General features: G+C 44.1%; 1 protein-coding gene across 1 annotated transcript in view; it reads right to left on the bottom strand.

Annotated features, from left to right (window-relative positions):
• DDAH1 (dimethylarginine dimethylaminohydrolase 1) overlaps positions 1-23,304 on the bottom strand; it is a 121,328-nt gene that overhangs the window by 13,575 nt on the left and 84,449 nt on the right. The window contains exons 2-4 of the mRNA XM_080916332.1: positions 20,618-20,717; positions 15,240-15,313; positions 14,253-14,372 (exon numbers count right to left, since the gene is read on the bottom strand). Coding sequence (XP_080772458.1) covers positions 14,253-14,372; positions 15,240-15,313; positions 20,618-20,717 — 294 coding nt within the window. The remainder of the gene's footprint in view (positions 1-14,252; positions 14,373-15,239; positions 15,314-20,617; positions 20,718-23,304) is intronic.

The following is a 23,304-nucleotide window of genomic DNA, read 5'->3' as shown; positions in this document are numbered from 1 at the left end:
ACCGGAGGACTGCAAACTTCGAAGCCGGTTCCAGAGCCTGGGAGGTGTGGCTTAGCTGCTCGCTGTTTTGTGATTTGAGGCATGCCAAGAGTTTTCTAGACCTTTCTGTCGTCCAACAGCATCATCTGGTAAGCTTTGGAAACCACAGATACCTGGGCACCAGCTATAGGGATTTTTATTATGATGATTACTTGGGAGGCACAAATACCATTTCTTTTTCCTTTTGTCTACACTGGGAATCGAACCCGAGGCCTTAGCCATGCAATGGCAAGTGCTCTATGCTTGTGCTAGAACCCCAGCCCCTGGAATATCTCTCGAAGCATTCTGCAGTACTGGGGAATGCAGATTTTATTCTAACTGACAATGTACTTATTTAAAACTCAAGGTTTATTTAATGAGCTGGAAGGGAGGAATGGAACCTGGAGAATATTAGTTAGAATGAACTTATCTAATGAGCAAAGCTTTTTAATTCTCACTATGCATGTGTGTTTGCATACGGGCATGAGTCGACTGTGAGCACGTGTGGGTGTGTGCATGTGCATTGATTAGTGTGTGTGAGCATAAGTGTGTGTTGGGCATCAGACCCTGGGCCTCACCCATAAAGAGCCCATCTTACCACTGAGTTACACCTGCAGCCTTGCAGGGTACAAATATTTTTATCTTTGCCTCTTTACTGGAAGCTCCGGGGAGGCTTCTCATGTGGGGCTCTGAGGTAACACCTAATATGTGGTGGGCATTTAATCTATATTTGTTAAATAAAGCATGACCTTTATAGTACACTTCAGTCTTTTGCCAACTCCTAATTTCCTCCCCAAGCTTCCACTGCAACTCCCTGGAAGACACTCACTCAGAGCGAAGGCAAGGGTCTGCCTCCATGACTGAGAAAGACAAGTGAAGTAAGAACTCGACTCAGGGTCACGCATATTCATAAGCAAATGCCATCAGCCTCGAGCAGGGCGAAAGATGGGAAACAGCATTTCCCACTTAAAAACAACAAAAACAATCTTATAAACATGGGGCATTTTAGAGACAAGACAGCATGTCATAAACATTTCTGTTTCTTTAATCCGGGAAAGAGTCGGAACAAGGTCCAAAAATGGAGTCCTTCGAGGGAATTTCTGAGTGCTTGTGAGGAAATTCCAAGACATCAAGACAGGAGCCTTGCGACTTCAGTTTCTTCAAGGACACGGAACTGTTGTTGGATTATGATTTTGGGTCTCTCCCAGGTACAGCTGATAAGAGTGAGCTTACAGCTGACTCTTGTGTTAGTACGCTCTTCTCACGTGACTCAGCTCCACCTTCAGAGTATGGCCCGTCTGATGCCTTGAATAAAGTCGGCTGTAGCAAGAGACTTTAGCTGTCTTCAGACACACCAGAAGAGGGCATTAGATCCCATTACAGATGGTTGTGAGCCACCATGTGGTTGCTGGCAATTGAACTCAGGACCTCTGGGAGCCTCAGAGCTCCATCTCAGCCTTGCTAAATCAGGATTTCTCTTGGTAAACTCCAGAACGTGGCACGGCGTGCGATGTAAATGGGTACTCCCTGTAATTGTGTGTTCACGGCGTGTGAGAACCACTCCCAGACGATGCTCATGAGAGTAGCCTTACCACCCAGGGTGTGGGTGACCATGACTGAAAAACATTAGGAAATTATAATTCCTTCAGGCCTTCATTTAATTCTGATTTGTTTTATTTTGATCTCTGTGAGTCACCTCAGGGTATGTATGTGGTCACAGCTTTGAAGTTGGTCCTACTGCATGAAAGATAAAGGGGATAGCTTTGGGGACAGATCTCTAAAACAACCCCCCCCCTTTTTTTTTAGACAGGGTTTCTCTGTGTAGCCTTGGCTGTCCTGGAACTCAGTCTGTAGACCAGGCTGGCCCTGAACTCACACAGATGCCTCCACTTCTGCCAGGATTAAAGGCAGGCACCACCACCACAGATCAAAGCTGTCTTTAATATCGTGAGACAGTGCTATAAGAAATAAAGAAATCTAACACAGTTCAACCACCCAGAGTTCGTAACATGGAAACAAGGTTTAGAAATAATTCTCAAAGATTCTTAAAGATCTAACACGAATAGAAAGATGAAAATGAGAGAAATGCGATTACTGAGTGTGTTGGAGGGCTTTGCAGGGGTGTGGTAGCCATGAGAGGAAGTCCTCCACAGGGACCAGAGAAGAGCTCGCAGTCTAAACACCCCCTTTGACTGAATGTCTGCGTTTTTCCACGTGCTTTACTCATATTCAGCCAAGAAACAGGGCACCCATCAACACCAAGGGCATTTAACACATGTGACTTCCTCAGAGGATCAGTAACCCTAAACTCAGCCTTCCTCCTTCCAACTCAACTGACACATTTCCTAATCCCTTCGGCAGCAAAGATACTGCTGCCTGTGTGGTCAGGGGATCAGTAAACACGGCCGTGTGTGTGTGTGTGTGTGTGTGTGTGTGCGTGCGCGTGTGCGCATGCACACATGTACACACGAGTGTCACAGGGGCCAAGCTGGGATGAACTGGTGTTTCTCATGATGCAGGCGCTATACTTCTGATTACTTTTTAATCTTTTGCCAAATCAATTAGGACAAGAAGACAAACTGGAGGCAGGTAGAGGGGAAGATACACAGAGTGATTTCTTTTTGGAGGGGGAGGGGGATGGGCTGAGTTTGGATAAACGCAAACTGAAAAAAAGACAGAAAACAGTGAAGACAGAGACTCCACAGTTGGACCAACGCTGACCCCAGTTGCTGCCAATGGAAACAGAAGTGGAAGCCAGAGCTGCGAGTGTCTCACAGGCTTAGACGCTGGCCATCCTCCAGAACAGCTGTCCTCTGGACATGTCTGAGTACCACTTGGTTCCCAAAACACGAATCTAGGTCAGTGAAATGCAGCAACATATTTTGCCTAGTGACTTCTGATGGTTTGTGCCTTTGGAAGCCGTGGAGAACCAATTCAGAGGCACTGGGAAGGTCTGAAGTCTCCCTTATCCTCAAGGCCGGGGATAAGCTTACATTGATTGTACTACAGTAGGTAAGAAAAAAATAATAATTTCTGTGGCCTAGAGGACAATACCACATTAGGTGAGACAGTGGGCCTTCTTTGAAATAATCCTTACTGGTTGCTTTATTTACATGGATGCTATTTTGTCTTCGGTGGTTGCACACCCTCACATGTAATTTAGCTTAGCTGCACACTTAATTCATGGCGGTTACCTTGCCTGGCCATCATGGAGTTCCCAGAAGGAAAGAATGATGCTCTAATTTCCTAGCGAGGCTGATTCAACTTTTTTTTTTTTTTCCAAGAATAGACTGAGTACGGGACATGGGGTCACATGGGGAGAGCTGGAGGCACAGCCAGGATGACAATCCACGAATTTAAATGCTGGGTTTTCTGCTTTGCCCTCACAGCTGGCTTGACTCTGTGGGCAGTCATGTTCTTTTAGTAAAATCAACATAGGACCATCTAAATATTCTTCTTTTCTATCAGAGTGTCTTAAAAATGTTACTTTTCCCACAAAAACTTCGTACATCAAACTCAAGCCCTGATTTTAGGTAGTGTGTGTGAGTGTGCATGTGAGTGTGCGTGCGTGTTGTGTTTGGAGAGGGACACAGAAATATAGCCGTATGAGTCATGGGCGAGCTTCCTGTTCTCAGAAGATGATCCTATTCGTGAGTTTTGGTAAGACGGAATATTTTAAGAAGGAATGTCAGCATGTCAGATGGATTGAGAACTGGGATCTAAATAATTTCCCAGTCAGGTATTGTATTTTAAGTTCAGGTCATTTTGGATTTTAGGCAGCAATTAAGTTGAGGATTTCTAGACTCCGGTGACTTTCATTTGATGCTCTCTATTTTGTACCCACTTTGCCCATGGGAGCCATGAGGGACTGGCTTCTTCAGTTAAGAAAGTCAACAAAGAACTCCTTCATCTGGGATCCCAAGATAGATGCCCGGGAAGGGAAGTTGCTCAGATCCTTGAACCAAAAGTTCTTAACTTGGTCTTCTGTAGAGGCTGCTGGTATCTCCCCTAGACCTAAATGCCCAGAATTTTCTGAGACTGGCCAAAGCAATGTGTTTCAGAAAGGCCTTCAGGTGATCTGTAAGCCATCTCTCTTACTAGGAACTGCTATCTTGGGGGTAATTTTCGGACATTTTTGTGAGACTTGGATTACAAAGCTCTGTGTGAGGACATGTGCCTGACCACTGAGATTCCCCCCACAGTGTCCAGGAGAATCTGCACAGTGCTCCTGGTGTTCCATGGTATAACGGACATGCTGAACAGTACTTTAAACATCCCTTCTCCCCGCTCCCGACCCCCTGACATTTTCTTGAAAGCCCAGAAGAGGAATATGTCTTCCTCTTGCCTTGGCTGCTCTGCCCTCACAGCTTCACATTGTTTATTGCCTTATCTCGCCAAAGCATTTTATTTTGGTCACCCCAGCCTCGTTGGCACAGAGCACTGGGGATAACTGTCAGATAAAGTAGCCGCTGCCAAGTTGGCATAACCTTGGAGGCAGTTTGTTTGGAGTTTTAAGTTCTTAACACAGGCACGGCAGACTGAAAGCTAACTCCTGTTTGGTGGACATACCTGGAACAGACGCCCAGATGAGAGTCTCATTAAACCGTGATAGGCTTGTCAGCGTCTTAAGAGGAAGGCTGGTGGTTGGCTACCCTCTATAATGCTCTGGGACAAGCACAGAGACAGTGTCTTTACTTCTGTACTTCAATCTCTCTGTTAACACTACTGCATTTTCGCTTGTTCTTTGGCTTTGCTATTGTTGCAGTGTTATTAAAGGAAATTCCAGACGGCGGGGAAAAAATGTACCATCCAAACAGGTTCAGGGTTTTTCCACCTTCATTGTTTTTAAAATATGGCCACCTATAAAGCGACATGGACATTTTTGGACATGAAAATCAATGGTGGGTCTGAGTCAGAACAAGAGGAAACGTGGCTGAGTGACCTGCATTCTACAGTTCAGAGAGACACAGGCTGCGTGCGATGCAGTCAAATGAGCTTCAAAGCAGCCTTGTCTTCATTCTAGGAACCTTACACACGTGCGCTCTTATTCCAGGAGGCACATCAGAAGCCGAAAAGACATTCCCGCTGAAACATTCCTGGATCGTTTAATTTAAAATTTCAAGCCTCTCAGAATGCCATTTACCCGTTTACGTGACAAAGATATGAAAAACGGAGAGGAGGTCTCATAATTCTTCGCACTTTAAAAATTATAATTCGGTATAACACAAAAGAACAAACGTTTCCATTTCTGTGGTTTTAGAGGCGGGGCTCAGGCTGACCTTGGACTTGAGATTCAAGAATCTATTTCCACACCTTGCTAAGGACAGAGTTATCAACAAAAAGGTGAAGAACTTTAAATGTCCACAGGAGGAGGTGACGGCTCTGTAGCTCAGACTGAGAGGCTGAGAACACTCCTTGAGCTGCCTGGCCGGCCGACGGCAGAACCCATCAACAGGGCTGCACGTCTTTTCTAGGTTGGATGATCACCTTCCTCACTGACTAGTTTCCAGAGACTTTAGCTAAAAGTCTAATGTGGTTTGAGCAAGAATGTCGTCCGTAGACTCAGATATTTGAACACCTGGTCTCCAGCTGGTGGCACACCTTGGGGAGGTTCCGGGGGTGCTTCCTGGCCGGGGGTAGTATGCGCCAGGGCACGCTTTGAGAGCTGAAACCTCCATCCACTTTCCACTTGTTTTCTCTACCTTGTGCTTACACATGACTCAGAACTGTTCCTGTCTAAAGGAAACACAGGGACAAAGAGTGGAGCAGAGGCTGAAGCAAAGGCCATCCAGAGACTGCCCCACCTGGGGATCCATCCCACATGTAGACACCACACCCAGACACTATTGCTGATGCCAAGAACTCCTTACTGACAGGAGCCTGGTATGGCTGTCTCCTGGGAGGCTCTACTAGAGCCTGACCCATACAGATGCGGATGCTTGAAGTCAACCATCAGGCTGAGCATGGGGACCGTAGTGGAAGAGTTAGGGCAAGGACTAAAGGAGCTGAAGGGGCTTTATTTGGTATCAATGGGAGGAGAGGCCCTTGGTCCAGTGAAGGCTTGATGCCCCAGTGTAGGGGAATGCCAGGGTGGTGAGGTAGGGGTGGGGAGGATCACCATCATAGAAACAGGGTAAGGGGGGAGGAGAAAGGGGGTTTGCAGTGGGGGAACTGGGAAAGGGGATAACATTTGAAATGTAAATAAATACAATAAGCAATTAAAAAAAAAGATATGAGTTCTCAGCTTCCTGCTCCAGCCAGGATGCCTGCTGCTTGCTTCTGTGCCTCTTCACCTGGGTGGACTCATATCCCTCTGCAACTGTGACCCCAAATACGCTATTGCCTCTAAGTTGTCTTGGCCACAGTATTTTATCACAGTAACACAAAAGTGACTGATACAGGTCCCCGCTTTGTCCATCCTCCCATCTGTGAGACCTCTCTCTCTCTCTCACTCTCTACCCCCTTTCTACAATTTTCTCTTTGTTCCCTTTTCTTTCCTCCTTTCCCAGCTGATGGGAGGACTGAATGCTACACCTAGGAGATTAAGTTAGAATTATTGCAAGTCTCTCCTGAGGGCAGATATTAAAAACTGTCCTCCTGTGACAGATAGCATGTAATTAATCCAGGCTCACGGAGAGGAAAGCGATTGGTTTTAGATGGAACTTAAGGGGGGAAAAACAGGGTAAGAGATGGCACAAAATTAATTTTTCTGTCTTTTTTTCACCAAAAACCAACAAGCTAGACGGTGGTGGGGGCACGGGGGTAGGGAAGGATGGGATCTAGCTATAGAGGTGGACCCAGAAGCTCACTTCCAATTACAGTATTTCTGTAACACACATTCAGACATCACTCTTGCTGAGAGTCAATACCTCAAGTCTGAGCCAACATGACTTCATTAGTCGCTTTCCTTGCAGCTGTGACCAAATGTTTGATAAAAAGCAACTTATTTAGAAGGATTTGTTTTGGCTCAAGGTTGAGAAGTCATACTGGCGTTTATGGTGTATGTGTGTGTGTGGGGGGGGGCTTGTGGCTAAGAACCCTTACTTACATCTTGGTAGGCAGAAGGCAGCGAGTGAAGCAAGAACAGCCAGGCTGTAAACTTTAAGCTCCTACCTCACCACAGCCCAAGTCTTCAGCCAGGCTTTATCTCCTGACATTTCTACAACCTCCAATAATAGCACCAGGAGTGAACAACCAAGGGTTCAGACAAAGCCCATGGGGATGCAATCAGCTTCTACCAGGAACTAAGTGCAGGACAAAAGCGCAGCATCTACAATGCCTTCTTGTGTTTGTCTGTCACTTTGAGTAATCCCTGTAGGTCAGCTTGCTACTTACTCATTCTTCCTACGGTAGAAGCCACACAAATCTCATTGTCTTAGCCTTGCAGCCATCTTGTATTGCAAGAGAAGAACCTCACACTTCCGGCCAACCCTCAGATGAGGGCAACTATCCATGAAGCTATGCGGGCTGTTTCTAGAATGGCGGTAACTATTTCCCAAGGACCGCTTTGTCTCCCACATCAAAGACTTGCTTGGAACATCTTGCTGAGATGGAGTTCAGACTCTCAACAAGCCCACACTTAGATTAACACTGCTGAACTCACTTAGATCAAGAAAGAGCATTACATATGCTTCCTACTCCCAATCCCCATTTAAGCCTAAATCTCACGTGGGTCCCCCATACGCGGACTTGGGGTCACTAGCTCCCTTTTACTGTTTTCTTTCCAGTGTGACCATGTCAACTAAATATGTTTCTTCTTATTATCATCTCTTTAAATGGCCTATCAGGATAGACCGCTTCATGAGGTGGACAGAGTGTTGGCTTTTGTCCTAAAACCTAAGTTACATTTTTCTTACGCTTTAAAGTTTCACATCAAATTGGGCCTCTAGACCATGACTTTTACCCACTCTGCAATCCAGCCACTGCTGCTGTTTGGCTTTTGCACGCATAAATAGAGGAGTGGCGTATGTGTTCTTTGGAGATGGCTCATTTTGCTCCACTCTGTGTGTGATCAGGAGTTGAGGACAGTGCAGGGAGTTCTCTGCTCAGTGGAAGGCAGACACTCTAGAAGGTACTAATAGGAGTTATGTCTGGCTGGCATTTAGCTGGTCCTACATCATTCCCTCCACAGTAAGAGAGTCACAGTGAAGGAGGAAGTTGGCCAAGGGCTAAAAGGAATGTCAAAACCATTGGAGAAAACTAGAGAAACTGGTTTCTGGAACCAGATTTGGTGTTGTAACTTTAAGAATTTATTCATATCAACCTAACTTCTAATAATACCTTGGGACAGACCAGTATAGGTTCAATAATGTGTTCTTAGTCCTTCCTTCTCCATGTTAGTTGCATAGTAAAAATATTTTGGGATTTTTAGCTGAGTTGCTAAGATCTTTCTACACCGATGATTTCACTTAAATATACAACACACACTATGAAGTTCGGTAGCGACTTAGATACAGTATGTTGGAAGCACACTGAGACCAGACCCCATTTCTTGAAGCAGTTTGCAAGCAGTCCCAGGAAGATAAGGGGAATCCAAATTAATACCATGGTGATGCCTTTTGGTGTTCCCAGCCAGTTAGGATCAGATTTTTTCTTATCTTCATGGTAGCAAGTTTTAACTTGGATTAACACAGCAGGATTTCCCATTTCTTTAGGCTTACAGCTTCCCTTGTACTTGCATGTCTTTGCTAGACTGTGGGATCTCTACTTTGGGGTCTAAATGCCTCAGATCTCTTATCCTTGCTCCACTTGTGTCTTAGGCACCTGTGCTAACCAAGCCCTGATAGCATTCTCGGGAGTGCCAATGTCCACACAGCCTCTTCCAGAGTCTATTTTGTTTTTGTTGTTGTTGTTAGAATAAGACCCAATTAGAGCATTCTCTTCCTTGGATTGTCTAACTTATTTTTTTTTTTTCTTGTTTGGTTCAGGCTTGAAGTTGATGCTAGTTTGCTTATCTTCTGTCACCATGACTTCTCCATAAAACCACCACTTTTTTTAGATCATACACTTATTTTGGGGACTCCAATATACTATCCTTCATTTTAGATTCCTGTGTCCAATGTAATGGCTTGTTGTTATTAACTTCTAAAATGCCCCCCTTTCCTATGACAAGGATATCACTATCAACATGTGGTAAGGGTACTATTTTTCTTTATTATATTGATGAGATGGTGGGTCCCTTTGTTTTTGAGGATTTTATTTTGCATGCTATACCAAATGGTACATAGCAGTTGTTTCACGGCCTGTAGGTGCTGATACATTTTGGCTAGGATTTTTGGTTCTTTCTTTTGTTTCTTCTCTGCCCTTAGCAAGATGTTCAGTTCAATTTCTCCAGTTCCTTACAGGAAGGAAGTTCATGCTCTATCTGGGAAGTGCATTAATACTTGTAGCAGGAAGCACAGAGAAACTTGAAAGAAGGCATACGGTCTCTCTTTGTCAGCCAAGGCAATTCTGAAATACTATACCTGCTTCCTAGGGTCCTCCACAAAGGGGTAAGCATGCCCCAATTTTTCACTGGCATTTTAGTAGCTCTCAAATGAAAAGAACACCTCCATGAACCCCCTGTATTCCTGCTCTTCCAGATGGGTGGCTGTCCTTCAGTTCCTTTCAAGTTCTCTCTCTGATGTATCATTCATAATTGGAACAAACCTGATCCCCAAACTTTAAAAAGACAAAGGTTTGGATTTATTATATGTTAAAAAAAACCCCACATGGTCACAATACAATTAGAGAGAAAGGAGACAGGTTAAAATTGAATTAACTTCAGCACTATTTAAAAACTCTTACTATCCTTTGACTAAATCTTGCTCACGTTCACTGCCCACGGCTCTCTCCCATTCCCTTCTTAGTCATGCTGAACCTCTTCTTCACAGCATGCTCCCTTCTTGTCTTCATGTCTTTTTGGGAGCCATCGAGGTCAATCAGGCTTGCTTGCATGAGCACGAATGGGAGTATCTACTGGAGCACAGGGCAACTTTAGAGTGGCTACATGACCATAGGAAATCATTCCTCATCCCGTAGCCACCACTGCCTGCCAACAGTCCCACAACTCGGGACCCAGTGAGCTCCTTCCCAAGCATGACAGAATGTTGAGGGGTGCCATCTTATTCAGGTAACCTCTCTGCTGTGAGTCCGTGAGCACAGTGGCCATGCCCTGTCCATAAGGCAGTGTTTTTCCACACTAATCTACAATTACATTTCTTTCATAATCAACTGCGTAGGAGCTTTATATAAATCTTTGCTTTACCACAAGACCTAGATTTATTCTAATCTTGTAAATTGGATACAAAGATAATGCCCTCATAAATAAGGCTGAATATTTAGACATCTTCTTTTGTCTGTTTGTTTTGGTTTGGTTTGATTTTGAGTCAGGGCTTCTCTGTCCTGGCAGTCCTGGAACTCATTCTGTAGACGAGGCTGGCCTCTAACTCAGACATCCACCTGCCTCTGCCTCCTGAGTGCTGGAATTAGAGTCATGTACCACCGCTGCCTGACATAAATAAGATTGAATAGGACTCAACTGAGAGATACTCTTCCCCCCTGGATAAGCGGGAAGAAATGAAGCCTTTACCAACATCCCCACCTACTGGAAATGCAGTGTACTTCCTGTACTCTGTATCCACATTCCTTTACTAATTAAATTATATGCAATTTCCTTTGCTTGGATGAGCCCCATCTAAGAACGTGATATACAATATAGACATGTTCATGCTCAATGACATTTCTCTATCCATGACCTCAAGCAGATCAAGCCTGATCTGGGTTGTTTCTTGGATAATCTTCAGAACTACGCTGAGGGGTTTTCGACATCTCTCCCAAATGTATGTGCTTCCTTGGAAGAATGCCAGTGTTACTATGGGCAGACCCAAGTGACTTTGAGAGAACCAGAATGACTCAACAGGATGACAACGCACACAATCGGTTTGTGGATTTACACAATCGGTTCCCAACGCCTCACAAGACTTGACCCCTAAGATGTAATTACACCATCTGGGATGGCATTTGATAGTACTGAAGCCAACCTGGCTCTTCCAACACCAAACACTAGAAAACAGGGCCTCCAGGACTAGCACACTACTGTGAACTTTGGATTCCTGGATATGGCCTAATATTACCCAAGATCTTTTGTGAATGAGCTTCAGCCCAGGTGAGGTACTGTATGGGTTCCCTTTTGTAATTACAGTTTTTGCTGGAGGGGAAGCTCAGATTTTAAGTCTAGCCTCTAGCTTCAGTACATTCCAACAGGCTATTAAAGAATAAAGATCATAGACACCACGTGACCTACCAAAAAACAAAACAAAACAACAACAACAACAACAACAAAACAGATGGGCCATTTCCCTAACGTAAGGATTGGTACAAATTACACTTTATAAAGAAGGCCAGCAAGACAAGAAATAGCCCTTCTTTGGATAAGGCCCTTTTCCAATACTGTTATCTTCTCCTACAGTGATCAAAGGTTGAGAAATTACCAACTGGCTTCATCTGTTTAAGTAACTTATATTCTCCTGTAATAATTGTCATCTCAGAGGCTTAGTACCTAATAACCTAGGCCTAGTTCTAGAGGCTTCTAGTCTCTGAACAATCTTATCTAGGCCTCATATTTTCTATCTGCAATATGGGAAACAAGCTGTCAATGACAGTTCTTCTGCTTGTGTATATGATATAGTGTTTCTCTCTCTCCTCCTGAATGCTCGTACCAGGATGTGCATCTCCATGTCAACAGTAGGACTTGTCCCTTCATTCATTGTATTGGCAGCTTTATACAGGAACAGAGTTGTGTTCAAGTAAGCGAGCATCTCGGGTCACCTGAAGGCGAATGTCACTGACCCCTGTGTCTGATCTCAAACCATCCTCAGTGGGGAAAGAGCTCATTATCCACCAGCCAAGTTTGTCATGCTCTCATGACAAAGTACAAGGACACTTTTTTGATGTTAGGAACAAGACAGATGGGCATTCACCAGTTCTACAGGCCCATGGTTTAGATAGTACATTTGCTGATGGAAAATATGATTCCACAGAACGCCCTTGGAGCTAGCGAGGGCTATTTATAGCTTCTGACACAGAAGGTTTCAGGTAGAGAATGGACATCATTGTTAATACCCAGACAAGCTCTGCAGGAAGGACTATGATGTCTCCACAGAACGTTCTAAGAACAGAACTTATCAACAGGAAGGGATGGTTAAAGGAAAATGGAACATGCACTAAGACATACAATGGGAATTGGGATGCGGACCCATTTTTTTTTTTTTTTTTTTGTGTTGTTTTGTTCTTCTATTTTTGCTAGCTTATCAGTGCTCCTCTTTTCTGGCCTTGAGGTCTTTGTCTTTCATTGAGAAAATGCAAATGATTAGCATTTTTGGTAAGAGGCTTGCTGGTCCAGGATCTCTGAAGGAAGAATCCTTCTATTCAGAAGCATATAGGTACTCAGACTCTCCACAGAGACATCCTCTTCTTCACTTTTGAATGGCAAGGAATCTCCTCATCAGTGTGTCAAGCAGGTCACATCTCATGAACATACTTTGTTCAGTTTCAGCTGACACTACGCCACTACCTGGGGCACTCTCTCAAGGAATCCCACCCCAACAAATGCTCATTGGTTTGGGCCTAACTCCAGTCCTATTTCTTTCAGAGTCTCTCTGATAGCCATGAGGGAGCTCTATGCTCTCCTTTGGCATTTTAGTGGCCATTAGAATCTTCTCCGTATAACTAGACAAATCACCTCACCTCTTACTTTGCTGTGTCAGTTTCTCAAGATGGAGTCAGCAGCCTCTAAGGCAGTGATCGCTATGCTGTTGGAATTAGGGACCTAATCTACTCAGAATGGCATAAAAGGCGACCCTTTTTTACTTTGTCTAGAAGGGGTTCTTTGTGTTCATTTGCACAAAGGCAGTGTATGAGCCAGCTTAAGTTCCCGTTCCCTTATAATCAATTCCAAACACGTGCAGACCAACTCGGCTGCTATGGACAGATACCATAGTTACTCCCCAGGGAGAAATACCATCTTCCTGGTCCCTGCACAGCACCGTTCATCAAATGCTTTCTTTCGAGACATTATCTTCCCTGTACACAGAAAGCTGACACAGTTTTTCAGATGAAGCGAAACAAAAGGCATACTCTAAAGGAAACCAGAGAAAGACACTCTAATACAAATCAAATTTGGGAGATAATTCAGCAACAACTGTTTAAAAGCCCCTTGATTCAATCGCCGTCAAAGATACAGTTAGAAAGAAAGAAAGGCTGAAGGAGCTGCAAATTCCACAGTGGGGAATCTGCTCCATCCTTAAGCTGCACCTGGGTTAGCTGAGGGAGAAGAGGGAAAGAATCAAAGGAAGACAGTAATACATGGTGTGTGCTGGGGCACACGGGCCACCGTGTCCTTGCTCTCTGCTTAACAGAAGTCTCTGGTTTTTGGTTTTTAGATAAGTCATGCATGAAGGGTCCCGTCAGGGAAAGGGGTTGCTGTACCAGACCATTTAGTGCCAGCACTGTGACTCGGCAAGGCACTCCATCTAGTTTATAAGACAGATGTAGACAATGCCACCCTACCCCTCACCATAAATATGTTCAAGCTCCACAAGTGGCCAGACAGAAATGAACCCTAACCTGAACTCTATTTTTCCAGAGCCTGCAGATACTCTCCCATGGTTGAAGCTACTGATATACTATCAAAGGGCACACATGGCGACAATACAGAGCCTTGTCGTCCATAACTTCCACACGAGGTCTAGCTCCATGACCTGGGAAAGCCATAATACTCCCGGGCTTTCTCTAGCTTCACCCAGAAAGGGAGGGCACTTCCTGTGCTAAAATTTATCATTCTAAATAAAAGCAAAGAAGGCAAGTTGTATGGGTTCTTCTGAATCACAACTCTCTAAACGTCCACTGTGAAGTAGTATACACACAACAGAAGGATGAGACCTTTCATTGTTCCAAGCTGTTAGTGTGCCAACTCACCTACGTAAGAGAGAGAAGACAATGCAGAGATCCCTGGCCAGTGGCAAAGTCTTTTATTCCCAGGGTGTAAAAAAAAAAATGAATTTGGTGTTTAAAGAATGGTTTGCCACTGAAGAGCTCTTCCCACACTTGAGAGTCTTGGCTCCTAATAAGTATCGGAGCACACAGAGCATATCACAGGCATCCCATGTGTCCACCCATCCTGCACTGGCCATTCTGCCTCGTGTCCAGCCTGTGACCGGGCACAGCTGCTCCCAAGAACACAGTTCAGTATTTACCTTGAGGGCCTTCTGTGCAGGTTCACTGGACCCTATCGCAATCAGGTTGGGCCCAGCCATGCTGCAGAAACTCTTTAAATGCAAAGAATCGGCCACAGGGACTGTGGAGACCGCGTAGTCCTATGCAGACAGACAGAAGAAAACACGAGCGGATAGTTACTACAGAATAATTCTCAAGACTGCCTGAAAAACTACCCGGATCATGCTTGCTCTTCTGAAGGCTGCCAGCTGCAGTGGGGGAAGCAGGGGAAGTGGGGGTCCTGACTCACAGGTCCTGGTGTTGCCAGACGCACCAAGACGGCTTCGTAAGAAGAAAGCGGTTTCCTTCAGTGTTGACCCTGTTACGAGCTCTGCCTGCCTGTGGGCCTGTGGAGTGACTCTGGGAGGCGTGTTTGAATCTCCCGTGGACACTGGAACAGCCAGAGCTTCACATTCTCATAGGGAACAGAGCTTCCTGAATGAGTGTGTGTGTGTGTGTGTGTGTGTGTGTGTGTGTGCCTGTGTGTCTGTGTGTATCCGTTACTAAGCAGTCTCATGGACCATTCTTTTCGTGACCTTTAAGGAAGGTATGCACACTGCTTCCACAGTTCCCAGTACACAGTAAGCACCCAGCAGAGAAGATTCCTCAGATTCTAACCTGAAAGTCGCATTTGTATTAGACACATCTAAGCCTCCAGACTTCATTTTTTTAAAAGGTGGTTTTTGTCAGAAACATGTACTGGTGTGATTGTATGATCATGCACTTGGAAAAGCAAGAAAGTGAACACACTAACTTTCTTGTTCCCAAGAGAGCTCAATGGATCCTAGTTATGGAGAAACGTGAATTTAATAGTCTTTAAAATGTCTAGTAAATGTACAGATACTAAGAATAATTTTGTAAAGCTGGCGAAATATAAACACAATTACTCACAACACATTGATTCAATGAGGCTGTGAATATTTATCAAGCAATTGTTCTGAGCCAGGCATAAACGACACTTCACCTACCTTAAAAGTATCAGCCAAGATTTCAGCACCTCGTTGATTCGTCCTTTTGGAGAGGCCCACAAAAAATTCTCTGCCTATAACAGACAGGATGGAACACAGTGAGTCAGTAGCCCTGGGGACTGGATACTGTTTCTTTATCTACAAATGATAAAGTATCACATGGTTCTCTCCTCTATTGGGAGAGTTCCAAAGAGACTCCTGCTTCCATTTCAAAAACGGGTTCAAAAGACGGCCCCTTAAACGATCCTCTCAGGTCCACAGATGAACTTGGCAGGGCAGTTGTTGGGAGCTGGGAGGAGGTGGAAATGGTGGCTGGGGAGCCGTGATGGAGTTTCAGGAAGATGAACAGTGTCTGGTGATGAGGGATGGCAGGTCCCCAGACATATGAGAGGGCTCATCGTCTCTTTTCTGCACCCTAAACATGGCTGTGAGTACTCAACCCCAAGCCTGTGTCTCAGGGAACATCTTGAAGATGGGACAGGAAAAGTTTAGGAGCCAGAGGAATGGGATGTCAGTTGAGAGTGACTTCTAGACATGACGGGAAAATTGAGACATGATTATTCAAATCTCAGCAATATGGCTCCAGGGAATCCAATGTCTTCTGGTCTCCATAGGCACCAGGCAAGCATGGGGTTCACAGGCATAGATGCAAACACCCATGTACATGAAATAGTGAATAATTAAATAATTCTGGGAGGACTCGGGGATGAGGAAAGGATATGATCAAAATATATTGTATGAAAAATGAAAGAAATAAAAAATGCAAAAAATAATAATCAAATCTCTTTTCCTATCTTAATTACTTGTGGGAGACAACAGGGTTTTCATCAAATTGATAATCCTATGTTCAAGATTTGGCTGATGGCTTCCTAATATCATGTAGCATTTCCAATGTTCCTTTACTCATTGTATTTTTAGTGAATTAATGGTTTCCTGGAGGTGGCTAACTAACTTTCCTCTTCTTCCAGTGTGGCCCGTATGTCCACTGCTTCACACAGACATGTGACCAATGTCACAAATATTTCAGTCTGATGTGACCTGAATGATCAAGTGTGTTCAGTGACGCCGGCCCAATTCCCCCATTAGGTTTTCCTATTAAGCTTCTGTACAGTGCTTTTTGTCTCCACTGGTGCTTGGACCCACTATTTTATTAGAGATCCACATTTCCATTTAGAATTCTAAGAAGAAAACATTGATCTACTTGAAATGTAATTCATGGAGGAAATATTGGGTAAATGCCTCCCTTCAATAACCACAGTAGGACCTGGTAGCCTCTGAACTTATAAGAATGACCACATTAAAAATAAATCCATTGTCATCTATTGATGCGCCAAAGATTAAATCATAACAGAAATTGAAAAGACATTTAGAACTCAAGGGTCTAAAAAATACTTGTATGAATAAGAGGTTACCCCTGGGTATGGAGGAGCAAGTCTATATAACTCCAGTACTGGGAGGCGGAGGCAGGAGGATCAGGAGGTCAAGCTCATCCTTAGTTACACAGTGAATCTGAAGCTAGCCTGGGCTACAAGAGACCTTGTTACAAAAAAGAAAAGACTTTTATTAAAGTATTTGGATGGAAATCGATACTTCATAAAAGTGTACGTTTCAAAATTGATACCAATTCATTGTGTAGGGAAAAAGGATAGAGTGTAAATAAAGAAATTTAAAAGAAGACAAAGAAAGATAAAGGAAACACTTAGGAGAAAGGGTTCACAAAAGCCAGTATTGGGGGGGGGGGCGGAGAGAGATCAGCTCACACAAGCATCACAAGGGAAAGGGAGGCTAGCTACAGTTGCTATGCAGTTTGGAGAGACACGAAGAATGATTCTGTAGCCAACATTCTGAAAGCTGAGCTAAAAGAGACAAGATCAGGAGACGGGACTCACCAGAACAGGCCCAGGGAAGCCTAAGCAGCCATATGAGCATTCAAGTAACCGAGGCAGGCTAAAATCTCCCACTGAGTGTGTGCCAGGAACTCAAAGGGGATACACAACATAGACTGTACTGGTTCCGGAGAATAGAAAGATACGAGGTATCCCCCAGCACATTATTATGAGGGCAATATAACAGTTTTACGAAAACCAGGTGAAGAAAAAAAGAAAGAAAAATAGAGCATGGAAACACAAGTTTTAGACATATTAGCAAACCAAATTCAACACTGTATATAGAAATGGATAATGATGGGTTGATTTTGTTCCTGATATTCAAGGCTGATCAGAAAGTTGAAATGAAGAAAAATCAGATAACCATCATACTGAAGCAGCAGAGTCTACCCAGAATTCATGTGTGAGCCCAGAAGACACACACAGGAACAGACATAGCAGCTTTGGAGGCAGTAACAGACAAAATCCAAGAAGCACTGCACTATCTGCCCGTCAGTAAAATAAATAAATCTTTGGTGGTATATTCTTTTCCACAGAACAATGGCCAACATAAAAACCTATTAGTTTTATCTACCAACTCAGGACAAAAGTAGAAAAATCACACAATAATTCATACTGTGGACACTACAGCAATCGGAACTTATAAGAAGAGCAACATTAAATACAAATACTGAGACAAACTTCAAAGAGAGACCAGGCAAGGATCAACAGGACAGTGAACAGACTGGCTTCCTGAGGCTGGAGTGGGGACCCCACCGGGGTTCCTGTGCTCCTGGCAGGGTTCAGTTTCACAAGCCGGGGGTAGGCACGCTTATTTTATTACTTGTCTTTAAACAGCATGTACACATTTATAGCTCAGTTATATAAGTCTGGATTTCACAAAATAAATAAATGAAGGGGTGAGTCGATGGTACCTATTTGGGGGAAATGAGATGGAAACAGGTCTTTGCCAGTAGCTGCTGGCGCGACGGACAGATTTTCCAGCAGGAAGTGGAACTGGAAGGCTGCGCTCCTTCAGTCTGTTTCTTGATAAATTAATAATGACGCTTTGACTCATGGGAAGAAGGAGGCAGAGAGCATGCTGGAAGTGCTTTGGCCTCTAACACTTACCCCGCGCTGCCGATCTAAAGACCGAGGGGCTAACTTGCATATGTTGCAAATGTAACTTATGGCTCATGGGTTTTATACTTTAAAATGTGAAAAATGGCAAATGTTATGTTTTCTCAAGGGAGAGATGGAGGGGGAGATGAGGGAGACAGTGGGGGCTCAAGTGTAGAACCCGGAGGACAACCTTGAACTATCTATCCACCTTGATCAGGGTCTCTTGGTCACCACTGTGCAAGCCAGGCCGGCCAGCCCCCACGCTGCTGGGAATTTTGTCTCCATTTCTCACTGTAGACAGACTGGGACTACAGACGTGTTTCTGGCTTTATGTGGGCTCTGGGGAATAGGGCTCGGTTCCTCAGCCTTGAGAGGCAAATGCTTCGCTCACTGGGTCAACCTCCCCAGGCCTCCACCTCAGCTTGTAATAGGATAAGTCTTAAGATATGAACTTATTGAACGAGTAAAGGAAGATTCAGACAGCATCAGGGCTTAGACTCCGTGTGCCATGAGGTAAAGACAACAGGCTTGGCGTGCCGTGGGAAGAACTTTGGTCGAAGGAACAGATGCCTGATGTATGGTGTGGTCCACACTGAGAGACTATCAGGGTTAGTGCAGGTGAGCTGTTCAGATCTAATATTAACTCGCTGTAAACAGACCACCTTGATTAAACCGTGGTTGAAAGAATATTTGAGCCTGTTCCCCATACGTTATATTACTGTAGACATACGTTCTGGTATAAAATGCGCTACGTTGGAAGGGAGTGTGGCTCACACTGCTAGTTCTCACAGAAGCCCATTTTCTAAGGGAAAACCGGCGCTGCTCTGCTCTGTCATAAAGAGTGTCAGTACTGTGCACAGGAGGCATGGAGACCATTCTGAGGGGCTTCTGGGAAGATACAGAGAACGGCTGAGTCAGCTCAGGCACAACCTGAGTTACGGATATATGGTCAGTTCCCCTGATACCCTTATGCTGTATGCTGAGGGCTCAAGGTACATGTAACCCAAATCCAGAGACAGGGTGCTACCCTGTGACAGACAGCCTCAGCACTATTGGGTGCTGTTCACAAGAGCCATGGTTTGAATACTGACCCTTAGAAATGGGCAATAAAATGGCTCCAGCCATAGCCACAGGACATCAAACAAGAAGGTGCTGAAGTGTCACAGATTAAAGCTGCCTCTTTCTCCTCTCTGTCCTTTGCCACCACGAATATTATTAAACCATAATGTTAATAAATCAAGGCATTTAAAAATAACACAGGCCAATATATATGGTATTCATCTGCTAGACTCTCAGACTTACTCCCAAGAAGCCTGGTGCTTGTAGGTCTCATAAGACTACTTTCTTTATTCCTCTAGAGCCAATGTCTGTATTTGGACTACACTGGTGAAAATCTTTGACATTTAGGGCAAACAAACTCTCACTATAAATTAGAGCCAGAATGTGTCCAAGGGTGGAGATTTTATGTAATAATGCATTGTCATAAAGAAGTGGAGAGGTTAAATGCTATAATTATTGTTTCTTTAGTAGCCATCATATATGGATTCTGGTTAGACCAGTAACCATATTAACATTTATAGTTCATTGAGTTATGCTAGCACAAAGACAACTCAATTTGCATAGAAATTTATTTGAATTCATCTTGCCATCTGGAAAGAAATTATTTGTCTGTGATGCTAATTTTAAATTAAGAACCCTGTGTGGTGGATTGGATATGCTTGTCCCAGGGAGTGGCATTATTAGGAGGGTGTGGCCTTGTTGGAGGAAGTGTGTCACTGTAGGAGTGGGGTTTGAGACCCTCCTCCTAGCTGCCAGTACATCAGTCTTCTCCTGGAGGCCTTCTAATCAGGATGTAGAACTCTCAGCTTCCTCTGCATCATGCCTGCCTGGATGTTACCATGTTTCCTGTCTTGATGACAATGGACCGAACCTCTGAACCTGTAAGCCAGCCCCAATCAAACGTTCTTTGTAAGAGTTGCCTTGGTCATGGTGTCTCTTTACAGCAATGGAAACCCAAACTAAGACACCTGGTGTGTGGCTACACAAGGGAAATACTGTGCAACATATAAATCCAATTGTAGAAAACCATGTTACATATTAATTTTATTCCTGTAAAGGATAACAAATTATGCAATGTGAATGTACTGGTGAAAAACAGCTGTACTGCAAGGAAGCATGAAATGTACCTAGGTATCACACATTGCTTCTGAACAGAAGGCCAATCTTCTTCACTGTGAGTTCCTGCATGATTAGTATCTCTGCGCTTAGTACTCATTTGATGGCTGAAGAAGCAGGTTAATGACTCAAGTAATTACGGGCTGGGTATTAGAGCAGAGGAGCAAGAAGACACCCACCACCGGGCATTAGAGTTGAAGATGGATGTGTGCATACCTGTGAATAGGACGTCCCCACCGTCTAAGGTTGCATTTTCGTCCTTCATCTCCACTATGTTGAGCTGAAGTTTTTCCAAAGCCTCTTTCATCATGTCAACCTGTTGAAAACCAAACAGTTCGTATTAATACCAGCCACTTCCCAGTGTGAAAAACCAGCTCCCCATGACTGCTCAGCTCTCCCCCCCCCCAACGCTCCCTCTCTCCCTCTCTGTCTGTCTCTGTTTCTCTGTCTCCGTCTGTTTCCTCTCTCTCTCTCTCTCTCTCTCTCTCTCTCTCTCTCTCTCTCTCTCTCACCTTGTCTGTCTCTGTCTCTCTCTCTCTCTCTCTCTCACACACACACACATGCACACACACTCTCATCCTTGTGGATACAGGTGGGTATATAGTATAGATAACAGTAGAGATCAGGATCCGTCACAGTCGTTCCTAACAGGAGAAATTTTTTTTTGCTAGAAAGCACCTCTTTATAAAGAGTTGGGTATGGTGGCTCATACCTCTAGCCCTAGAACTCTGGAGGCTAACTGGGATGGGGTGGGGGCGAGGAGGAGCATTGCTGTGAGGTCAGCCTGGTCTATAGAATGATACACTGTCTTAAAAACAAAACAAAATCTCTTTGGTTTTCCGTCTGGCACAGTGGTTCTAAACCTTCCTGATGTTGTGACCCCTAAGTAAACAGTTCCTTATGTGACTCCAACCATAAAATTATTCTTGTGGCTACTTCCTAACTGTAATTTAGCGACTGTTACAAATCATAATGTAAATATCTGATATGCAAGATATTTGATGCATGACCTCTGTTGAAAGGGTTGTTTGACCCACAGGTTGAAAATCACTGCTCTAGTGTAACACTGACTCAATACCATAGTCTTGTGTTGTCTAAGAAGGTTGACTAGTTGGGGCTCTGTTGTGTTGGGGCCTGACTAGTTAGACCACTGAGAGGCAGGAGCCCTACCACCCAGTGTTCTTGTCCTTGTAAGAAAGTATAAGAATTAATTTTAGGTCCAAGTGAGATGGTCGAAATCACAAACACGAGGCATACTAGTGAACAGTGACGATCACTCGGTGCTTCAGGCGGCATGGAGGATAGCCATTGGTTTCTTAGAAAATACTTTCTAAAAATGCTATGTACTCACAGCTTCTTAACCATTCTGCTGTTAAAATTCATATTCATGTGTTTTTAAAACTTAGTTCCCTAGAGGTTATTAACAAATACAGTAACTGGAAAACAAGAATTCTGGGAAGTGAAGCTGAGGAACTCTGAGTCCGGGTTTATCCATCATGGAGACACTCTGAACTGAATTAGAAAGTGATATGACTGAGGCTTATTCATTTTTATACATTTTTAAAAATTACAGCTTGTCACCAACTACCGCAGGCTGTGCAACCTTTAAAATAGTAAGTATCTATTAAGAAGACATGAACAGGGCTAACAGAAAAACAAGAGGTCACACCCCGGTGGGCATCCCTGCCAAATGCCCACTACACAGGGCAGATTGTCACTGAAGAGGCATCACTACATAATCTGCTTCTAAACTAATAAAAATATGGAAATACTTTGACAATACGGACATTCATGCATTTAAAACATTAAAGAAAGACAAACACACCACCTCGTCCTTGTCTGGAACTCATGCTACATTTCCACACACCAGAGTGACTCAGGACAATAAAAGGAATTTCCACAGACAAAATGGTCTTTATATAGTAAATGCATTCAGTGTCTGCTTTAACAGGAAGGGGGATTGTCCTATCATACAAGCAGGAGCAAAACAGCATTTGCCAGGATTTGGGAGACTTTGAACTCTCTCTCTCTCTCTCTCTCTCTCTCTCTCTCTCTCTCTCTCATACACACACACACACACACACACACACACACACACACACACACACTTGCTCCTGTTGTCAGTTTTAATGTCTATAGAAAATTCACGGAGTGTAAGGAGAGAGGTCCTGAGGACTGGGCTATGGAAGTTCATATTTCAGTAACTGGGAATCCGGCAGAAACACAGACGCTGTCTGGAAAAGCTGCAACTACACATTATCTCAACTGAGAACCTTCGTTCCAACTCTTTGGAGTTAAAGACAAGAAAAAGATGGACGCTGTCACTGAGCAGTGTCTCTGAAAACCTCCTTCCATCTTTCAAGCTTCTTTCAAATATTGAAGGTTTATTTTCTCCTGGTTTTGAAAAGCGATCAGTCAGAATCATGTAACCAGACATCCCACCCCCCCCCCCCCACGCCTTTGGAAACTTTGAGGGCGTGTGCACAGTTAAGAATCCGTTGGACACTTCTGATAAAATTATTCTAAAGGGAAAACGATTTTCAAGTATAAAATACTGTGGTTTCCTAGCTGTGAAACCATGTATACCGACACTACGTTACATCTGTATTATGTGCTATCCAGATGTAATTATATCTGTCACTGCTCCATTGTCAGGTGTTGGGATAGGTCTGCACCATACATGTGGATGGTACTAGATTACTTTCAGAGTCAATGTCTGAATAAGAGTTTAGAAAACTTAAACATGAAGTAGACAGCTGTGAGAGGTTCAGGGCTGCGCAGCATCAGGCTGGGCATGCTAACCCCAGGGAGATGTCTAAGAAAACGGGAGAACATAGCCCAGCAGGCTGCCCCACTGAATCCTCCTGGTACAGACTTCCAGGGAAGCACACAAAGTCTCCTAC

The sequence above is a fragment of the Micromys minutus genome (assembly GCF_963924665.1).
Source record: "Micromys minutus genome assembly, chromosome: 4".
Classification (NCBI taxonomy): domain Eukaryota; kingdom Metazoa; phylum Chordata; class Mammalia; order Rodentia; family Muridae; genus Micromys; species Micromys minutus.
The sequence above is the reverse complement of the archived record's forward strand: the minus strand, read 5'-3'. Positions and strand labels throughout refer to the sequence as shown.